At 51.9% G+C, this 22,404-nt stretch overlaps 1 protein-coding gene across 6 annotated transcripts; it reads right to left on the reverse strand.

Annotated features, from left to right (window-relative positions):
• Positions 1–3,617: 3,617 nt before the first annotated feature.
• Positions 3,618–21,876, reverse strand: PLIN3 (perilipin 3). 6 transcript variants are annotated; one of them, XM_017650980.3, is made up of 8 exons: positions 21,762–21,876; positions 19,298–19,382; positions 15,588–15,786; positions 15,342–15,424; positions 12,652–12,949; positions 8,593–8,792; positions 6,899–7,024; positions 3,618–4,474 (listed from the first exon to the last, which is right to left on the reverse strand). In XM_017650980.3, exons 2-8 carry the CDS (start codon positions 19,364–19,366, stop codon positions 4,133–4,135), a joined length of 1,317 nt encoding a protein of 438 aa, XP_017506469.2. In that variant the 5' UTR covers positions 19,367–19,382; positions 21,762–21,876; the 3' UTR covers positions 3,618–4,132. The 6 variants fall into 6 exon arrangements, with proteins under 6 accessions (XP_017506469.2, XP_017506472.2, XP_017506468.2 ...); XM_017650983.3 differs by having other exon boundaries at positions 3,618–4,471; positions 21,736–21,853; XM_017650979.3 differs by having other exon boundaries at positions 21,736–21,853.
• Between the last annotated feature and the right edge of the window lie 528 nt (positions 21,877–22,404).

The raw sequence follows: 22,404 nt of genomic DNA on the forward strand, positions 1-22,404 counted from the left end.
ACTGTGCTTAGTGACAGAAGCCAGACATAGAAGGACAGATCCCGTCTAATCCCCCTCCCAGGAGGTCCCTAGAGGAGCCCCATCCAGACACAGACAGTAGATGGTGGGGCCAGCGGCTGGGGGAGGGGGTGGACAGTGAGTGTTTCAGGGACACAGAGGGTCAGTTGGGGAAGGTGGAAAGTTCTGACAATGGATGGTGGGGACGGTTGCACAACAATGTGAGTGTACTTAATGTCACTGAACTGGACACTGAAAAATGGCTAAAAGATCAGTTTTATGTTAAGTATATTTGACCACAATAAATTAAAAAAAAATTTTTGTAAGACACTTTACACTTTTACAAAGAACGATACCAAAATATAAACTGCTCAGGGCTATACCTTTATATTTCTCACATTAACTAACAAGATCTGGTCACCACAGCGATTTTGCAATAGTGCCGGGTGTCAGATGTATTTCGAACCCTTTGCCACAAAGCGATCTGATATGAAAATATCTGGTTTTCTACTGACGACATCACAGTCCTATTGCTTTCACTTGTAATTGAGGAAATGGTCAATATTGGTTGGAGTCAGTGGAAATAATGATATGAATTTTTTTCCCCACAGTTCATGGACTCCCTGAATTCCGTCATCAGTTCCCCAAGGGGTGCACTTTAAGGTTCATGGGAGAGGATGCAAATGAAAGTTAAATGGATGCTAAATCCCCCCCTCCCCCAGGGCACCTTACTTAGTGCCTACTTCTGGTGAGTAAGGCATTTTTTGAGCACCTACTGTGTACCAGGCACATTTAGGCTCTGGGAATACATCAGGGAGGAAGAAATAAGTAGGATCTAACTTTGGAGCCTCTGGAACTGGGGCAGAGAGGGCACTGAATCCATCTTCCTATGCCTGTTTTCTACCTTGTCACCTCCAATCCGCAATCACCAGTTTTTGGTGTCTTCAGTGGGTGCCTGTCCCCACCCCAAACACAGTTTGGTGGTCATCTGATCCCTGTCTTAAAACAAGCCTTCCAGGCAGGCTTGAACATGCCCATTTTGTTGGTGAGAAAACTGAGTCTCAGAGAAGGTAACACGGCTGGAGCACCCTGGCTTCCAGGTGGATAAACCTGAATGCCTGCAGACAGGTGTGGTTGCCCACCTCCCTTCTTCAGTGGAAGAAAGAAAACATTCCAGTTGAGGTTCCCATTCCTATCCAGTTGCTCTCCCTCTTGCTCTGGGAAGTAGGGGGCCTCCATTTGGGTGACCATTTATTCAGGTTTTCACTTTTGTGTGCATAGGCAAGTATCCATGCATGTGATATTTAGTATTCTTCAGCCTGGTTTTGCCTTTTAGTTTACATTGGCCAGAAGTCAGCAAACTTTTTCCTGTAAAGGACCAGATAGTAAATGTTGTTGGTGTTGCAGGCTACCATCTATGTTACAAGTGACTTGACACTGCCAAGGTAACTCAAAATCAATCACAGGTGATAGGTCAATAAATGAGCATGACTGTGTGCCAATAAAATATTTATTTATAAAATCAGGCAGAGGGCCAGACAATGGCCATAGTTTGCTGACCCGGGACATAGGTGGTTTTGACATGTCCCACCTTTTTCTGAGCCAATATATGTAGCCCCAACCTGTTTTTAAGTGGCTTATGGTCTTGCTATGCATGGTGTATCACAATTTATTGAGTCTCCCATCATTGGACATACTGGTTGCTTCCACTATTCCCCCGAAACAGGCATCACTACCTTATAAAGTGGTGGTTATGAACACAGTGTAGGGGAAATCCGAGTGCTTGGTTCAAATCCTTACACTGTGAGGTAAGGCTGAGGGTGGGCCTCCTGAGTTGTGCCTCAATGTCCCCTTGAGACACAGAGAGGATGTGAGCAGCTGCCTCCTGGAGTTGATTAAAGGATTAGGTGACTTAGTTGACAGTGTTTCTCTAGGGTAGCTGCAGAGAAGGGGAACTTCTGAGTCTTCTCTCAGATGTTGAGAAGACATATCCTCACTCTGGCTGAATACCGCCAGACTCTTCCCCAAATCAGCGCTCCATGTCAACACTCCCCCCCAGGAAGTGAGCAGAAGGGCTCATTTCCTCCATCGCCACCATGTTACTTTCTCTTTCTTAATTTGTACGGAAGGATAGCTTATATATAAATCTTAAAGGGACAGCTCAGAGGACTTTCGTATCTGTACACACTGCCTGCAGCCAACCCCAGATCACTCCCACCCCTAGGAAGCCCTGGGTGCCCCTTCTTCATCACCCACTAGGCCACCGCCAGTCAGATTTTTCTCATCATAGCTTAGTTTCACCTGCTTCATCCAAATGGAACCACAGTACAGATTCTTTTCTGTCTGGCTTCTTTCACTTAACATCAAACCTGTGAGTTTCCTCCATATGGTGGCTTTTAACCTTAAAAGTAAAATAGCTAGTAATTTTTACCAGCAAAATGAGTTTACTCTGGAATAGCGGAGGAACAGAGGTGGGGACTGTTAGTTTATAGAGGAGGCAGTTGGGAGGGGCTGCTTGGAATGAACGCCTATTGGAGGAAAGGGAGAGTTCAGAGCGGTTATGATTTCTCATTGGCCGAACTGCGGCAGTTTCTCACTGGCTGGGCTGTTGCTGGGCCAGGAGAAAATCTCCCTTCCTCCAGCAGGGGTGGCAAAGTGAACTTTCTCCTGCCCAAAATTCACGCATGAGGGTTCCCCCTTCAGGGCTTCCTGACTCCACTCTAAATGAGGCTTCCCTTTATGAATGTTCACCTTGCAAATGTCAGTCATGTATCCCTGTTCATTGCTGTATCATATTCTCTGGTGTGACTCTTCCCGAATCACTTATCTATTCTCTTCTGGATGCACACTTGGAATTGTTTCTAGTTTGGGGATATTAAGAATAAAGCTGCTGTGAACATTTGAGTGGACATCTACTCACACTGGGCGTAAATGCAGGAATGCGGGTGCTAGAACATAGGAGAGGGGACTGCTGTGTAAGTAAGGCCTCGTAAATCCTTGTTCGTAGACTGGAGCCCCTACGAAAAGGCAACATTACCTGCCCTGGCTGAGAGCACGGAGGGGCACCTCGGTTCTCTCTGGGGCGTCACCCAAGATCCTTAGCCCTGGGATCATAATGTGGCTCTGCGATTTTATCTGCAGTTACCACAGCAAAGCACATTGCAGCTTTTAAACGCTGGGAAGAATATGTAAGGCTAAGCAGGAATATGTCACAGGAGCCCAGTGGTCTCAAGCAAGGACTGGCAAGCTTTTCCTTTAAAGGGTTAGAAGGTAAATATTTCAACAGTCTCTGTTGCCTATTTTGGTTTGCTTTAAAACTCTTTAAGAGTGTCAGCTGTTCTTAGCTCATGGGCCATATGCCAACAAGAAACAGTTTTTAGGTGGGAGGGGGTGAAGAACCTCACGCCCTCCTCAGGGCAGGCAAGAGTGGCTAGCGCATCTCCGACTAACAAGACAGGCCTTGTCTGGACATCAGGCCCAGTAGCTGGTCCGGCCCCATCCCACCCAAACCCCTGTGAGCAGAGCAAAGAAGAGACTGAGAAAGCCACAGAAAAATCAGAGCTGCTCAGCCGCTGGGACGCACGCGTGTGTGCCTACACACACACACACACGGGCTGTACTCCACTGCAGGTAAAATTTATTAAGGCAACGCTGGCGCTCCAGGCACTTATGGCTCACTCGGCAGGCCTCATCCCCTTCTGCTCCAGAATAAGCCTCCGCAACTCTGCCTCCCCCACCCTCAGGAGGCCCACTGTTCAGATCAGAGGTCCAAGTCCATTAGCTAAAGGCTGATACACAGGGGCCTTGCTATAGAAAACAAAGTGGGCTGTAAGAACTATATCCATGGTTTTTAAGTTAGGAAAAGAAAAAAAAATTTTTTGGAACCTTCTAGAAAAAAGCTTCCAGGAAACCTCACCCTAATGGTTGATGAGGTGAGGATCACAACCTGCTTCCTCCAAGCTCGGAGAGAGAGGATGGACTGGTTAGTTTTGAGGACCTCAGTTTCCCAAGGGGGCAGCTGAATTGACAGGAGTGGTAAGAATGGTGTGTTTCAAGGTCTGGGGGTCCAGTTCTGCTTGCAGGCCCCTCAGGGAGGGAGGGAGCCTCTCACCCCCCACCCCCCTTCCTGTCTAGCTTACTTCTCTTCTGGGGCTTTCTCAGCGATTCCAGGGGCAAAGGGTCCCACCAGCCACATGATGGGCGTGTTCTGGGCCACATACTCGACCATGTGGTCCAGGGCCTCTCGGGCCTTGGCGACGCGCTCACGGCTCTGTGTCAGAATGCTGCTGGACAGGTCCTGGAAGGAGTGGATGCTGGAAAAGGTGGCCTGGAGGTCCTCCACGTGGCAGCGAGCCCGCTGCACCTGGTCCTTCACGTGGGCAGGCAGCCCCTGGATGCTGGACCCTAGGGAGGTACAGGTGGTCTGCAGCTGCTGAGCAATGTCACGGAACATGGTGAGCGTCTGGAACTCAACCTGCTGAGAGGACAGGATCGGGGGGGAGATGATCAGGACCATCTGCTTTGCAGGGGGGTTAACCGGATCCACAAAAGCCAGGGAAAAAGACAATGGGGCTTCTACAGCAAACCTTCCCCTAGGAGAGGTTGTCTAGCATGGTGGTGCGGCATACTAGTTCTACAAGTCTTGAACTGTGTGGGATATACACTGGTCAAACTGGAAAAAGGCATGGCCATCTTTCCAAAGAAGATACACACACAGCCAGTGAGCCCATGAAAAGGTGCTCAACGTCGTTAGTCACAAGAGGAATGAAGCTCAAACCCACAACGAGACACCACTCCTGGCCCATTGTAGGATGGCCAGCATCAAAGACAGACAGTGACAAGTGCGGGTGACAATGGGGAGAGATCAGAACGCTTGGTTGTTGCTGCTGGAGCAGTTACCTTGTAAAATAGTCCGGGGAGTCCTCAAAAGGCTAAACTATAGAGTTACCACAGGACCCAGCAATTCTGCTCCTAGGTACTGACCTCAGAGAGACAAAAACATATGCTCACACAAAGACTTGTACAGCGCTTTCCACAAGGACCCAAAATGGAAACCACCCAACTGTCCATCGACCGGTGGCTGGGTAAACAAATTGTGGTAAATCCAGACAAGGGAATATTACTCAGCTATGAAAAGTAGAGGAACTCTGACATGTTGCAGTGTGGATGGACCCTGAACACACAGTGCTCAGTGAGAGACGCCGGACACAGAAGGCCACACAGTGTGTGGTCCCATTTCTGTGAAATGCCCAGAACAGGCAAATCCAGACAGAAAGTGGGTTTATGGGTGCCAGTGGCTGGGAGGTGTTGGGGCAAATAGGACTGACTGCTCATGGGGTGATGGAATGTTCTAAATGGATGGTGGTGATGGCCTCACAATTCTGTGAACACCCTTAAAACTACTGAATTATATACTCTAAATGAATGAATTGTGTAACATGGGAATTGTATCTCAGTGCAACTTTTTAAAATGTACAAGACATTGAATTTTATATAACAGTAAAACTTTTTAAAACTTAAAAAAGAAAAAGTCTAGAACTTTCTAGGCAGACGTGGTGAGTGGTAGGGGAGACTCTGAAAGTCCCACCAGCTGGCAGGGGAGATGAGGGCAGGTTGAGAGGGAGGACTTTGCCTTCAGCCCCCTCAGCTGGGGGCTTAGACTTGAACCTGGCAGGGAGGTACCATCTAACAACTGCGTCTCCTGGCCTCTAGGTACAGCGGTGGGAGGGAGGGAGAGGCTTTTAGGCAGTTTGGCTGTGAATGCCAAACAGTTTTACATTTCTAGAGATATGCATGCTATCTTTACAAATTTCATTTTTGTAGCACTTACTATGTGCTTTTCACAGCAACTCATTTAATTTTAATATATATATTATTTATAGTATCACATATATGCATATATATCATGTACCAGGAAATTACACTCTTAAGTGTACAATTCAGGGGTCTTTAGTATATTCACAATGCAACCATCACCGCTATTCCGGAGCATTCTATCACCCCAAACAGAAAGCTCCACCCCCTCCGCAGCCCCTGGCCTCATGAGCCCATGTTCTGTCTGTGGACTTGCCTGCTCTGGGCATTTCACAGGAATGGAACGACACACCATGTGGCCGTGTGAACCGGCACCTCACTGAGCTCTGTGTGTTCAGGGTGGTGGTGCGTGTCAGGGCTTTGCTCCTTTTCAGGGCTGTGTGATATTCCAGCGCATGGATGGGGCATGTTACATTCATCCATCCGTCAGCGGACACTTGGACCATTTCCACTGTTGGTGGTTGTGAATCACGCTGCTGTGCACACAGGTGCAAAGGCTTAGTTCAAGTCACCTTAGTAAACCTGCAGAAGGGCCAAAGTCCCATTTACAGAGGGAGAAACTGAGGCCCAGAGAGGTTAAGCTGAGAGGCTATACTGCTAAGATTGAGGGAAAATTCATTCAGAATGAGGGGTGAGAATTATGTAAGGTGGTGATGCAAGGAAAGCTCTGATGAATGGCGGCTGTTGGCCCGTCAGAGCACGACTAAGGGGCCAATGCCTGGGACAGATTGGGGGAGGGATCAGCGAACGTACGTTAGAAGTTGCCACTAGGGCACAGACGGGTGAAGTGAAGGGCCCAACAGGAGGTTAGGATGAGGGAGAGGGTTCGAGATGCAAGGTAAATGAGACAGGGCTCAGAATATAGCAGGATGAGACACACCATTGTCAATTGTCCTGAGTTTCAGAAACAACAACCATACCCTAGAGTGAAAATTAAGGCAGGCTTCCTGGAGGAGGTGTCACCACATCCTGAAGGTAGTCAATGGCAGGTGAGGCTGGGGAGCGCATTCCAGACAGGCCGATCGAGGCATGGGGTGGGAAGTCAGGGCCCCAAGCACCCCATGACACCCCTAACCCAAACTGATACCTCTGGCTTGGCCGGGCCCCCCTCCGTGCCATGAAGCTGCCTCTGGTTCCAGCGGAGCCACATCTGGTGCAGTTTCTCCTGACCCTCCACCAGCTTCTGATCAACTCCCTGCTTGACAGTTTCCATCTGGAGGAGGAGACAGAGAGGCTGCCTCCGGTGCTTGACTGAGGCTGGCAGAGCCCCCCCCGCATAGCCACCTGCCCCCGCCCATCCCAGGAACCACCCCCTTTGTCTGAAATGAGGGGGTCCATAAAGGGTCTTGTGCTCTCATGCTCTCACACAGCTTCCGTGGCTACGGTGAGACAGACTGTCAATAGGCGTCCACCACCACCAACACACTCGCCCTGTCTGGTGCTTGCAAAGGAAATGCCACAAATTCTCTGCAGCAGATCCCAGTTGGGCTCTTTCTCCTTCCCTTGCAACTGAGCCCGGCCATCAGACTATGAGGGGATGGAACGCATTGCAATGGAATATTATTTAAGCCTTAACAAGGAAGGACATCCTGACACCTGCTACAATGTGGATGGACCTTGGGGACATGGTGCTCAGTGACATAAGCCAGACATAGAAGGACAGACCCTGTCTGACCCCACTCCTGGGAGGTCCCTACAGGAGTCCCATCCACAGACACAGAAAGCAGATGGACGGTGGGGGCCAGGGGCTGGGGAGGGGATGGGAGTTAGTGTTTCATGGGACAGAGCTTCAGTTTGGGAAGCTGGAAAGTTCTGGAGATGGAGGGGAGGGGGATGGCTGCACGTTTGTGACTGTGCCTCATGCAGGCTGAGCTGTGCACTGAAACACGGTTAAGGTGGCCATTCTCCATTATCTACATTTACCTCAATTAAAAATTATAAAAACAAAAGGGGAAGGAGACAGCAATTAGAGGACACTAAGCAAAGAGGAAAAGCAATAGGAATTTCACTTAAAGAGCACGGGAGAAAAACTAGGGCGGGGAGAGGGGGCTGGCTGCAAAGAGTGGGGGCGGCTTCTCTGACTGATGGTGGTGGTGGTTACACATCTGTTTACACGTGAAAAACTCCTCAAACTGTATGCTTAACAAGGGCGGATTTCTACTGTATATAAATTAGAGCTCAATAAAACTGACTTCAAACAAAATTAAAAAAAAAATAAACGCTTGTGCATCGCAGAGGGCACCCTCTTGCACCAGAAGGGCGAGAGCCTCTGCTGGCCTGCCGTGGGCTCACTTGTGTCTCCCTAAAATTCCTACGTTGAAACCCTAACCCTAGAACCCCAGAAGGTGGCTGCGATTGGAGACTGGTTTTTAAAGGGATGATTAAGGTAAAATGAGGCCATCAGGGCAGGTGCCAATCAAACAGGATTAGTGTCTGGGTCAGAGATCAGGACACAGGCTTACACACAGAGGGATAACCATGCGGGGACGCAGGGAAAAGACAGCCACCTACGAGCCATGGAGAGAGGCCTGAAGGGGCACCGGCCCTGCCCACACCCTGACCTTGGGCTCCTGGCCTCCCGGACTGGGGGACAGTAACCAGCTGTTGTTTAAGCCACCCCGCTGGTGGCATTTGGCTATGGCGGCCGGGGCAGCTGCAGCCCAGGACCACCTGGGCCTGAAGTCCAGGTGGAAGCACAGAAGGGTGGGTGGTAAGTGCTGGACTTGGGAGGGCTGGTGGGAGCGACCCGCGGCCCAGGGCCCCCCACGGCTGGAGCCTCACCAGGCTGAGCGCCTGCGACAGCTGCAGCAGGGCGTCCTGGGCCCGCTGCCCGGAGTGCCGCAGCTTGCCCAGCGAGTGCTCGTAGGCCTGCTGGCGCAGCCGCTCCGAGAGCGAGCCCAGGCGCACGAAGTAGCTCTGCTCCTGCCGCTGCTGCTGCACCGAGGCGATGTCGAAGCCCTCCAGGGACGTGGCGAGGCGGGCTGTGGGGGGAAGGCAGGAGAAGCGTGGTCAGAAGGCAGAGCGCACGGGCCCCGGGCTTGCAAGTGCCGCTGGAGTTTATGCCTTGGGTCTGCCACTTGCAAGGGGTGAGGCCTTGGAGTGAAGGATTTCCCTGCCTTGGTTTTCCCCATCTGCAGAGTAGGTTCAGTAGGAAGCAGACTTCCGGGGATTGAGATGCCCTTAGACTCGGCACGAGGGTCTGCGAACTGTGGCTCTGAGGCCACATGCGCCCCTGCCTCTGGTTCTGCGAGACAACACCCACCTTCACTGTCTACTGTCTTTGGTTGCTTTCAAACTACAACGGTGGGTTATGTAGCCTCACAGCCCACAGAGACCAAAATATTCACTATCCGGTTCCTTACAGAAAACAGCTGGCTGATCCTGTATGAGCATCTGGCACATATTAATAGTGGGACCTCATGCACATTCTCGTTCAGTCTTAACAATTCTTTGAGGGAGGCACTGTCATGACGTCTTTACAGACCAGGAAACTGGGGCTCAGAAAGGTTAAGTGGCTTGCCCATGGTCACACAGCTAGGCAGCGGCAAGTCAGAATTTGGCGCCAGGTCACCTGACCCCATGTTCTTCACCATGGCACTTGACAGGAGGAGAAGTCGGAGGCACACAAGAACTATCTTAACAGCAGTTACGGAAGAGTCAGGACTATTCAATCCAGAAAGTACCCATGAAGTTATAAGACAAAAGAGTGTAAACTGCCTGTCCTGGTAACTTTATCCTATTTTATCTTGCTCCTTTTAAACTTTAGCATAGTGATTCTAAGTTTGAGCTTTATAAATAACCTGATTTGGGTTCAAATCTAGACCTTCTGACTCACTGGCCTCCTAATGCCCTGTGGCAGGCATCTGCAAACCATGGCCCCTAGGCCAAATGCTATCTGCATTTATAAATACAATTGTATTGGCACACATGGTCACACCCATTCATTTACTTCGGCCTATAGGGCTAAGGGCAGAATTGAGTAGTTGCAAATGAAACTGTATGGTCCCCAAAAGCCAAAACTATTTACTATCTGGGTGCTTAAGGAAGTGGTTGCAGCCTCCTGGTCTATGCTGAAGTGACTTTCCAAGTAACCACATTTCCCCTTCTACACAACCCTGGGAGTCAGAGCTGGCAAGTGTCAAATTTGGATTACCTTTTTAAAAGGATCTGGGAAAGTTGACTTAAAGAAGATTGATCGGTACAAGTACAATTCGTGACCCAGATAATGTGAGATGGGCCCCGGGCACCCTGGGACAGCCAGGCTGCCTGGGTTGCGGAAGTGAGATCTCTGTCTCAGTCGTGTATTTGCGCATCTCCTTGCAGCCGGGAGTATTCCAAAGATGAAAGGCAGTGGAAAATAATTTAACCATATCCCACTTGCTACCATCAACATGTGGCTCAATCGAGGTGATTGAGTTGTTTTTCTGATTAGGGGTATTTTGTTGTTTACATAAACATCTCAAAATTCTGGAAGAATATAACTCTAACATAGGGGTAAGCAAACTTTTTCTGTATGGGGCCAGACAGTCAATATTTTTGGCTTTGCAGGGTATATGGTCACTCACTCGACTCTGCCCACTGTCATGCAAAAGCAGCCAGAGACCCGATGTAAATGAACGGGCATGGTTGTGTGCCAATAAAACTTTTTTTTACAAAAGCAGGGCGTGCGTGGGCCAGATGTGGCCCCGAGGTGGTCTGATAGAGTCAGTTGGGGAAGGGGATGCCACGGAAGAATCGTTACATGATGGCATTTAAAAACATTGAGCCAAACAACCAAACATACAGGACACTTGGAGCCAGTGAAAATAAAGACTTTCATTTTGAGAAAAACAGATCTTCCCCATTCTACCCCCAAAGGAGGGTTTGCAAAGACTGACCCCCAAGTTGGCCATTGGCCCTGCTTTCCTCTACAAACTGTGCCTGGGGAACTCAAAACCGCAGCAGAGGCCGTCCTCTGAGGGCGTTCTCCAAGAGTGAACGCAGTGATACTTAGAATAGCGACCCTGGGCGGCCCCAAACAGCAGAGATGGAGACATGGAGACCAGCTGTTTGCCCATTAGGGGACCAATGATTCCATTTGCATGAAATCCCAGAGCAGGAAGAGCGGTGGTTCTCACTTGGGTGAACTGGGCTCTGCAGGGGACCCCGGGTGATGTCTGGGGACATTTCTGGTTATCACAACAGGGGGTGCTCCTGGCATTGCCTGGGTGGGGCCCAGGGATGCTGCCCAGTGTCCTACAGGGCCTGGAGAGCCCCCACCCCAAGAATGATCCAGCCCCAGTCTCCGCAGTACGAATGCTGGGGAGCCCTGATCTAGCCTGTCTTCAGCTTCTGTCTCCTCGTTCGAACGGATCAGCTCTGGCAAAGCTGGTTGGGGCTGACTGGCTGCTGCCCCCTCTGGACGGAGCACCGTGTTCAGTCCGCAGGCAGCCCCTGGGCCCTTGCTGCCGAGGGCACTGTGGTCTACAGGGCCTGCATACGAAAGACCTTGCTGTGCAAAGGATACCTCTAGAACACGGGGCTGAGACCCACTGCGAGAGCTGTGGGCATGGGGGCTGAGCATAGTCCACAGGTAGGACCGGCTGCTTAGTCTCGGCGGTTCCATCCCTCGTTTGTCTATTTGTTTGTTTTCATTCCTGCCCCACGGTGACCCACACAGTCCCTTCCGGCCTGGTCCCTGGTTCTCACTCCTGCTCCAGTTTACCTGCCTGGCAGCAGCCAGAGGACCCCTGTGAACATGGGTCAGGTTCCCTGCCTCCTTCAGAGGCTTCCACCCGCCTCAGGTCAGAGTCCAAGCCCTCCCCACCCTCCCCAGGCCCAGCATGCCCTGCCCCCTCCCCTCTCCACCCTCTCCCCCTCGCTCATTCTGCCAGCCACACAGGCCTCCTGGCTGTTCCTCCCGCGTGCCAGGCCTAGACCTGCTCCAGGGCCTTCGTTTTCTAAGCTTCTCTTTGTCCTGATGTCGGCACAGCTCCCCGGCCCCACTACCGGAACCTCCTCAGAAATGCCTACCCAAACCTCCCCGACTTTTCCTCTTTCCCTGATTCCTGTGTACTTTGGACTGAGCTCCATGAGGGCAGAATTCTGTTCACTGAGGGATCCCTAGGTCTTTAAAAGCTGCCTGACACTCAGCAGGTGCTCAAGGAAATTTTGAATGAAAATAAATGCAGTGGTGGTGGTGGTGGTGGTGGGAGGGGGCCACTGGGGACGACAGAGAACTCTGAGTGTGAGTACCCGCCGAGTGCCAGGCCCCTTTCTAGACATGGGGACACAGCAGTGGCCAAGAGAGAAGGTTCCACTTTGTAGAATTGATGATGAAGGGGCGGACGAGGGTTTCAGGACACAAATGGATGAGGGAGGTGGCATTTGAGCAGAGCCGGAGGTAGAAGGGAGGGAGCCATCGGTTGTCTAGGGGGAGAATATTTTTAGTAGTGGGAAGAGCCAGTGCAAAGGACCTGGGGTAGGAGGAACATGGTCAAGGATCAGCAAGGAGGCTGGTGTAGCTGGAGTGAATGAATGAAGGTGGGAAAGTACAAGAGGGAGTTGTGGGAGGACTTGGGCTTTGACCCTGAGGGAAGTGGACCCTGGAGAGGGCTCTGGACAGAGAAGGGGGGAATGATGCAGGTGCTTGTGGGCCCCCACTGGTGGCCGCTGAGGGGAGGACAGACTCTGGGGACGAGGGTGGAGGCACTGTGCTGGTCTAGGCGGGCACTAATGAGGCTACAGTAGATTCAAGGGGAGGTGGCATGCTCAGGATGGCCGTGAGTGACAGGCCGACGCCAGGGGGCTGAGAGGGGTGGGTGGTCGGAGGAGGGCCCCGGGCCCACGGGCAGCACTCACCCAGCTCGGCATCCGTCATGGGCAGGTGGTTGTCCATCCACTCCTCTGACTTGCCCAGCATCGTGTCTACCCCGCTCAGCACCATCTGGCCCACGCGGGAGCCCATGACCGAGTGGATGCCACTGGTCACTATGGACTTAGTCATGTCCACGCCACTCTGCACAGCACCCCGGGTCGCATCAACCACCTCCGTCACCTGGGTGGCCACCGTGTCCTTGGCACTGCCCACCGTGTTGGTCACAGCTTCTCGGGCCCCTGACACCTTGGATGAGATGAGCTCCTTGGTGTCCGTCAGGACCTGCAAGACAGGCTGACATCAGCACCTCTTGGGTGGAAGCGCTGCACCAGTACCCGAACCCGAACCTCTGGGGGAGGCTGAACGGAGGGGTTCCAGCTATGGGGTCAGCAAGTTTTTCCAGAAAAGAGCTGGATAGTAAATAGTTTAGTTTTACAGTCCACATTGCCTCTGTCCTAACTACTTAACTATGCTGTTGTGGAGTGAGAAAGCTGCCATAAATGATGTGTCAATAACTGGGTGTGCCAATAAAACTTTATTTACATAAACAGGCAGAGGGCCAGATGTGCCAACCCCCGGAATAGCTTTACATCGACTCCTTGGAGAAGCCGCTCTAGGACACAGTGGGCATTCTTTCATCAGTGCCTGCTGTTCTTGAAGTCTTTAACAGATCTCCACAACTCTGGGAAGTTCAAAATCACACCTGTTCTGGTGTCTACCCTTCGAAGTTGGTGCCCATGTGAAGACCTGGCCCTCTCATGCTCATTGGAATTGGTCTCTTTTTGGGGAGAGGGAGCAGTCCTTGGGTTTGAACACCAGCACTAAGCTAACTTGGCTCACAGCGGGGCTGTCACCGAGCTCACACTGGCCCAGGTTCAAATCCCTGCTCTGACAACACTGCCATCCTGCAGAACCGGGAAAGGCGACCTCTTCCCAGGTTGGGGGCAGGGTACGTCACAGGGCCCAGAATGACAGAGCACCGTGCGGCTCAGGGCTCATGGCAGTCACTCTGTTGGATGACCTTGTAGAATTTCACCCGAGGCTCGCCTCTTCTATAAACGGAAGGAATGCTGGCCTCACGTGGCACCAGCAGGAGAAGCACCTGGCACAAAGGGGTGGGTCCCGGGTGACAGCTCCCCATCCCTCCATGGATTTGGTACTTTTCTCCATTAAGGGCCTTTGCCAGCGAGACATGAGTTCACGTTCAGTTCCATTGCTTCCTAGTGGAGCCCTTTTATGCAGAAACAGGGACACGACAGAGCAGTTCCCGCTGATGAACGAGCTGCCTGTGAAGCGCGAGGTCTCAGCGGAAAGCCCGAGAACTGGAATTGTGATGGGTGTGTCCCTCCAGGAAGCCCCTATTTCTGGAGGGAGAAACCCAAACACAAATAGATACCTAGGGTGGCCCTTGTGTCCCACTAAGCAGAAGTAGAGATGAAGCACCAACTATGTCCCAGGCTGTATGGTGGGCAGCAGAGAGCAACAAAGCAGACAGTCTGTGCCCTCCCTCCAGCTGGGGAGGGAGACAAAACAGCGGTTAAAAAACACTTCAGAGCATAGAACTTAAAAGGTTGAAACGACTCATACACATGCGTACACAGCAGAATGACTCACAATCACCACAAGGTAGAAACGTGACGGGATAAACACAACGTGGGCTGCCCACACTCTGGAATATTACACAGCCATGAACAGGAGCAGAGCCCCGACGCACGCTACAAGGTGGATGGATCCTGAACACACGGTGCTCAGGGAGAGATGCCAGCCACAGAAGGCCACACAGTGTGTGACCCCCGTTTCTGTGAAATGTCCATGACAGGCAGATCCGCAGAGACAGAAAGTAGATTCGTGGTTGCCAGAGGGTGGGGTGTTTGGCAGGAAGGAGAATAATAGCTAAGGGATGTGGGGTTTCTTTCTGGGGTGAAGAAACGTTCTAAACAGACAGTGATGTTACTCACTTTGAGTATATGAAAACCACCGAACTGTGAAGCTGATGTCGTGTGTTAGAATTATGCCGCCTGATGTGGGAGCCACTGGCCACAGGTAGCTATTTAAATTTAAAATAATTATTTATGTATTTGACTTTTAAATGAAAATTTACTTCAAAGAAAATGGCTTAAGAGTAGCTATTTAAAACACTTAACGTGAGTTCCTCAGTCACACTAGTACCGGATAGCGACAAGGACCTTCCTCAAGAGGCACAGGGGACCGCTGAAGAGGCAAGATCAGCAAAGAGACCCAAAAGCCTGACGTGAAGGACCTGCACATGCAAAGGTCCTGGGGTAGGGCTGACATGGGCGTGCTCACTACCTCCTTCGGGGGGACTTTCCCTTCCTCCCCAGGATGAGAATTCCGTGAGGGCAAAGACTCTGTTTCCATCACTGTGTCCAGGACATACGGCCACTGATGTTAACTGAACACCGAGCTTTTGCCCTGGGCCAGGTGGGAGGCAGAGGGAGATTTGAACAGGTCTGCCTGGTGTTTAGAACAATCCTCCAGCTGTCCAGTGGAAAGAAGATTTGGGGAAGGGTGGGGACAGACAGAAGAGGGGTCAGGGGGCCTGTCACACTTGCCTAGTCTAGTTAAGGTGGACCACAATCCCACAGACCCGTCTCGGCGGAGCCCCGCCTTCCGCCCCGGAGGCCAGGGACCCCTGGTGGCGGAGGTCAGGTACCTTCCCTGGCTGCTGCTGCAGGACGGGCAGGTTCTCCTCCAGCTTATCCAGCCCCCTGTGGGCATATTCGCCGGCCGATGTGACTGCAAGTGGCGAGGACAGAAATCTGATGGTTACTGCACAGGAATGTCACCAGGGGCCCGCAAAGGTTGGCAGGTGCTAGTTTGGGGGAACAGGGTGAAAGGTGGGGCAGACCCCCTAAAGAGCCAGGCGGGGAGGCTCCCTGCTCTCCAGGGCTTCACTCACTTTGGGGCTCCAGCTTGGAGAGGATCGGCTGCGCCCCGCTGACGGCAGCCGCTGTGAGGGTCTTGACGCCTTTCTCGGCTGCATCGCACACGGTCTTGACATGGGGGTGGCTCTCCTTGGTGGAGGTATAGGCAGCCGACACCATGCTGCAGGTGGAGCTGATGAGGGGCATGTTGGCCACACGGTCCACCACGCTGGGCTACAGGGGGGAACAGACGGGCTCAGACGGGCTGGGCCTGAAACTCGGGGTGCCATGCAGTTTCGCTCTCATTCTGGGCCAGGAAAAACGGCTCAGCTTCCCCCTGCTTTGCATCCACGTGGTTGCACAAGCAAGGAACTTTGGGGTTTCGCTATGTGCTTCCTTTATCTGAGCTGGTGGCTCAAATGTTTGAATGGGCACTTGATACCCAAGGAGGGCCAGGCAGTGACAGCAGACAAGAACCTTGCTCGCCCAGAGCTCAGGGTCTACAACTGGGGTCGGCACACTCCGAGCCACCTGAGTTTTTCCATTCGTGTCTGGTTTATTCCTAGCAGCTCTATGGAGTTCACACAACATACATTTCATCGTCTTGAAAGTGCACAAATCCAGAGGTTTTTAGTGTATATTCGCAAGGTTGTGCAACCATTAGCACGACCCCATTCCAAACTTTCTCATCACTCCAAAAAGAAAGCCTGAGCCCATTAACGGTCACTGACGATTCTTCCCTCCCTCTGGCCCCTGCCTGGCAACCATTAATCTGCTGTCTGTCTGTCTGGACTATGCCTGTTCTGGGCACTCACAGAAATGGGATCGCACAGTGTGTGGTTTTTGAGGCCTGGCTTCTCTCTCTGAGTAATGTTTTCAAGGTTCATCCATGTAGTGTCATGGATGAGCACTTCGTTTGTTTAGAAACTGCAGTAAAATATATATTACAAAATTGACCATTTTAACCATTTGTAAGTGCACAGCTCGGTTGCGTTAAGCATTCATGTGGTGCAGCTGTGCCCAGCCTGCATCTTCCCAAACTGAAGCTCTGTCCCCATGAAACACTGATCAAACTCCCATCTCCTCCCCTAGCCCCAGCACCCACTTTCTGTCTCTGTGGATGGAGCGCCTCTAGGGACCTCCTTGGAGTGGGATCAGACAGGATCTGCCCTTCTGTGTCGGGCCTATTTCATTGAGCATGATGTCCCCAAGGCCCGTTCACACTGTAACAAACGTCCATTATGGTGGAATAATATGCTGTTGCTCCTGGTTTTGTAAGTAATGTTTTACTGGCCCATGGATATACCCATTCACTTACATATTGAATGTGGCTGCTTTCACCCTATAAGAACAGAACCAAATAGTTTGGACAGCTTTCCTGAGCCCTTCTGTGCCTCCATTTCCCAATCCATAAAACGGGAAGGATTTGCAAAGATCACTTGTATCAAAGATGCTTGCATAAGACTTATTTCTGAAAGGTGCTGTTTGAAGAGCTTGTGTTCTAACTTGCTTAACTGCCAGTCCCGGGAGAAGGGGAGTGTTGTTCCAATTTTACAGAAGGGTAAACTGAGGCACAGAAAGGCTAAGTCAGTCCCCCAGGGTCACAAAGCCAGCCAGCAACAAAGCGGGGCTTGGACTTAGGCAGTCTGCCTCCAGGGTTTAGCCACGTGGTCTTTTCAGACATTAGTGACAAATTGACCATACAATCCAGCAATTCCGCTCCTAGGAATCTACCCTAGATAGGAAAACACACGCCCACCCGAGACTTGTGCATACGTATGTTCACAGCAGCCTCGTTCATAACGGCCCAGAAGTGGAAGCAACCCAGACGCCCATCAGCTGGTGAGCGGATGAAGAAAATGTGGGGCAAAGCATGTTTTGAAAAATATGTAGCCTCCACATGGCCCACAGGTACAAGAAAAAAGGCCCAATTATCATGAATCATTCGGGATATGCAAGTCAAAATTGCAAGATACCACCCACAGCCCACACCTAGGATGGCTACTAGCAAAAAAATAAAATAAAATAAAATAAAATAAAATAAAATAAAATAAAATAAAAAATTAACAAGTGGCTGTGAAGACGTGGAGAAACGGGAGCCCTCGGGCACTGTTGGTGGGGGATGGGAAACGGTGCAGCTGCTGAGGAAACAGTCTGGTGGTTCCTCAAAAAAAATTAAAAATAGAAATACCATATGACCCACCAATTCTAGTTCTGGGCGTAGAGACAAAAGAATTGAAGACAGAATCTTGAAGAGATGTTTGCACACCCATGTTCAAAGCAGCTTTATTCACAGCAGCTGAAATGTGGGAACAACCCTAGTGTCCATTGGCGGAGGAACAGATAAACAAAATGTGGTCCATCTCCACACTGGAATATTACTCAGCCTTGAAAAAGGACGGTCTGACACCTGCTACAGCATGGACGCACCTTGAGGACATTGTGCTCAGTGAAGTAAGCCAGACACAGACGGGCAGGTCCTGTCTGATCTCACTTACGAAGTACTAATGTAGAAGGTTCTACTTTTTTTCCTTTTTATTGAAGTATCGTGGATATACAATCTTTGTTTTTTAATTGATACAGTCTTATTTTAGTTTCAAGAATACACCACAGTGGTTCACCAGTTACCCGTATTATTAAATCCTCGTCCCCACTAGGGGATGTGAACATAGGAAGATGTTACAGAATCACTGGCTATATTCTCCAAGTTGTACTACTATCCCCATGACCACTTTATACTATGATTGAGAATTTCTGTGCCCTTTTATCCCTCTCCCCCTCCCCATTAACTCACCTCAGCCCCTCCCCCATAGGAAGTTCTGCTTTTATAAAATGATTTTATGATTCTGCTTACAGGAAATGTCCAGAATAGGTAAATCCATGGACAGAAAACAGATTAGTGGTTGCCAGGGGCCAGGGGGAAAAGGGGTGAGGAGTGATATTGATGGGGAATGGGTTTCTGTTTGAGATGAAAAAATTCTGGAATTAGAGATGATGGTTACATACTGTGAATGCACTTAATGCCATGAACTGTATACTCTGGAATGATTAAAACAGTGTATTTTAGAGCTATATCCATTTTACTAGTGTTTTTAAAAAGGGGTGAGGTATGACATGTGCTACATGACACTCCGTGAGAGAGGCTGGACACAAAAGGGGCTCACGGTGTATGTTTCCATTTGTATGAAACGCCCCAAATAGGCAAATCCATGAGGAAGGGAACTAGATAGGTGGCGGCCGAGGCCGTCGGGGGAATGAGGGCTGCCTGCGAATGGTGTGGGGTCTCCTTCGGCTAGATGAAAAATATTCTAGAACTGATGGTGGTCATGATGCACGACTTACAGTAATTTCCTAAAAATTATTAAGGAGCATCCTTCATAAGGGTGCATGTTATGGTATTTCCATGATACCTTAATGCAGTTGTTTATTAAAAGGGACCTTCATTTGAACTGGGCTAGAGGGGGGAATGGGGCTGATGCCGTAGGAAGGAAGGAGGACCATAGGAGAAACTCCATACAGGGCAGGCGTGGTGGAGGCAGGCAGGTAGTTTCAAACAGAGCTGGACACCCATTCCCCTCCAAGGCTTTGGGACCCCCAGTCCTCCTGCGCCCACCCTTCAGGGGTTTGTACCATGGCTCTCACGCACCCCGAAAGGCATCTCTTGACCGCCATCTGCGGCCAGCAGCTCCCTGCCTCATTCCATGGGGTGGGAAGCCTCATCTCACAGAGCCCAGACTCCCCTCACCTGCTGTACTGGTTCTTCCGCTGTTGTCACCTGGGTGTCGGCAGTGGCTTCTGCCTCGTTGTCAGACATTTCTCGGCAGCAGGCACTGTGGACAGACAGACCAGTCAGGGCACAACCGCCCCTGGCCCTACATGCAGGGAGAAGCCGGCATTCCCACTGCCCTCCGAGCAGCCGCCCCAGTTCTCAGAGCCATGCCTGCCCATCAGGACCGTGCGCCTGCAGACGTGCTCAAACACATGCTGACTCAGCAGGCTGGGAGGGCCAAGAGTCCAGTTCCTAAGCAGATCCCGTGCTGCTGACGCAGCCGACCCTGGCACCCCTACAAGGACTCACCTTTATCAACGCTCTGAGGAGACACCTGCGGGGCAAAGCCTCTGTGGGCGGCAGTTGGCCAATTGTACCAGGTTTCGAGAGCCATCTTCCCTTTGACCCAGAAACCTCACTGAGGGGACAGTCCCACACCCATGCTGCCATGCGAGCAGAGGCGTGTGTCCTGTGTTGGCCACAACCTGACACTGGACACAACCTGATTCCCCAGCAGAAGGGGACTAGAGAAAATAAGAGCACAGCCCAGGGAAGTGGCTAAAGAGAAGAGACTTACACATAGTTGGCAGGGACTAAGATACTGGTAAGAGACAATGGGTATGGAGAGTTGGAAAGGTTTTGCTTCATTTGCACAGAATCTTTACAGACACACAGGACACTGTTAACAGTGGCCGCCTTTCAGGGAGGATGATTAGGTAGCTGGGCAGGCCTCTGACTTTTGAGCCAGGTTGGTAGTATTACCTGTTCCTAAAAAAGTTATGCTTAAAATAAAAGAGAGAGAGACCACGCCTCCACTGCAGACCAGCAGACCAGCTGAGCCAGACTCAGGGATGTGGGGAGCGCAAGGGAGGCTCCCCAGGTGAGTCTAATGCACACATCTGCAGGTGTGATGGGACCACAGGTGTGCTCCAGTTTCCTGGCTAGGTGAGACAAGATGGGTAAAGAAAGCATCGTCAAACGGGAGTGCATGAGTAATGCTATGCTGGGCAAGGAGCTTCCTCTGTGCAAGCCTCAGCCCCCTTGCCTGTGAAATGGGGCTAATGGCAGTGCCTGCCTTCAAGGCTGGCTCCCCATGTAATTCTGGGAGGAGCCTGTCCTTGACTTTGAGGTTTCCCTCCTCCCCCATTGGAAGGGGGCCCAGGGTCCCGCGTGCGCAGTTTCACCTGCTACCAGCAGAACTCAGCAAACTGGTGTTCTGAGAGCAGCAGGCTTGCACTCCAAACCGGGCTGCCACCCACTAGCCGTGGGAGTTTGGGAAAGCAGCACCTCATCTCAGAGCCTCACTTGCCACATCTGTGAAATGGGCATGTCCCTTCCCAATTGGGAGTCCTTTCAGATTAGAGGAGCACCTGGCACCCAGTAGGTAATAAAGTGAACCATTCCACACCACTCTGGCCGCTGTGTACAAATGGGTGAAGCCTGCGTATTACAGAAGTTCCCCTCGACCGGAAATGGAGCAAGGCCTGCCTCTGGTGATCATCTCCTGGGAGCTGGTACCTGGCTCACCTTCTCTGCAGCCTGAGCTCACCAGGGCAGCCTGGGGACCCTTTCTCCCATCTTTGTCCATCAATCCCTCCTGGAACCGGTTTAACCAAGGGTGGCCATTGCAGATGTCAGCGCCCATAGAAGTCCTTGGGTTCGGAATCCTACTTGCAGCTGGCCCCTGGTGCCAGGGCAAGAGCTAACTGGCACTGGCTGGAGTCAATCGGCCGGGCAGCTGCAGCCAGGATACGCTAAGACCCAACTTCTAAATTCCCTGAGACCCAGGCCCTAGACTAGGCCCGTCATCTCCGTCCTGACAAAGGTGCCAAGGACTCAAAGTTAAGGGTCAGGCCTTCCCACCGCCGCCTGGGACAACCCACCGGCCACACCCACCCAAGGGGACTGGGCGGGGTTTGTCCGCGACCTCCCGAGGGTCAGCAGGAGGCCCAGAAACGGGTGCAAGGGAGAGGCCAAGCCCCCAGGCGTCGAGGGGAGGGGGCTTTGCTAGGCAGGACTGCCCCTTGTTGAGGTCGGGAGTGCTCTAAGGACCAGGGGAAGGCGGAATTCCTGTGCAGGACGGCTTGCAAGCAAGCAAGCTTTTTTAAATTTGGAGAGGTTGTGGTTTGGGACGGGGGATTTAACTCCTTCCCCCCCTTGATACTGCCCCTTTTAGGGGGCCCCATGAAAAGTCTCAGGAATTTAGAGGAGGGAGTTCGAAAGTTTGAGCCTGGTTCAGAAGTTACAATTTTGGGGGATAGAAAGGGAGGTGCTCAGCCCAGGCTGAAGACCCCTCCCCAGGCCGCAGAGAACAGCGGACCTCCCCCCCGGAAGGCCCTCCCCGCCCCTTCCTCCCTTGGGGCGCGCCAGGACTTGGCGGCCCAGCCCCACATTCATCAGGGGCCCCCCCTCACCTCTCACCACGGTCAGCGGGACGTACCGGCCACAGCGACCACTACTTCCAAGCCAGCTCGTTAACTGTCCGGGGCCTGCCAGGGGCGGGCCTTTACGGTGGGGGGCGGGAACCAGGGAGTGACGGGCTGGGTGACCAATCAGGTAGGGGCACGCCCACCGCCGGGCCACGCCCGTCGCCCGGCCCGGGACGTTGGGGCCACAGGTAAAGTCTGGAAAGCGCGAACCTGGGGCGCCTGCGCACGCCTTCCACGCTGCGCCCCCGGCCGAGAGACCCCAGTAGGACGCCTGATCGAGCCAAGGGCAGAGGCACCCTCCTCATCCAGGAACCCCGTGAACTCGGCCCTGGGAGGTGAGTACGATCCGGGTTCTGGGTTCCCACGAACCCTTCTTTTCCGGTGGCCAAACCGAGGCTGTGAGGACTCAGAGATCATTGCCTGATACCCTCAGCGCGTCAGGGGCCACGCCCCACACTATGGGCTCGCGAGTTCTGGAGCCAAAATGGGCCCAGAGGTATGAACAGCTTTAAGCACAGCAGTGAACAGGTATCGAGCACCTTCTGCTCGCCCTGACCCACGTCGCACCTCTTAGTCCTCCATACACTGTGTGTGCCCTTATCACCCCCATTTTACAGATGAGAATACTGAGGCCCAGAGCCGGTCAGCCAGGGG

The sequence above is a fragment of the Manis javanica genome, chromosome 13 (genome assembly GCF_040802235.1).
Source record: "Manis javanica isolate MJ-LG chromosome 13, MJ_LKY, whole genome shotgun sequence".
Classification (NCBI taxonomy): Eukaryota; Metazoa; Chordata; class Mammalia; order Pholidota; family Manidae; genus Manis; species Manis javanica.

Excerpts from the sequence above, each read along its gene's own strand:
- PLIN3 (XM_017650980.3), bottom strand. The coding sequence starts at position 19,366 with ATGTCTGACAACGAGGCAGAAGCCACTGCCGACACCCAGGTGACAACA. Across the intron at positions 15,425-15,587 it reads CTCCAAGCTGGAGCCCCAAA|TCACATCGGCCGGCGAATAT; the intron begins GTGAGTGAAGCC and ends CGCCACTTGCAG. Across the intron at positions 4,475-6,898 it reads GGGGCCCGGCCAAGCCAGAG|CAGGTTGAGTTCCAGACGCT; the intron begins GTATCAGTTTGG and ends CTGTCCTCTCAG.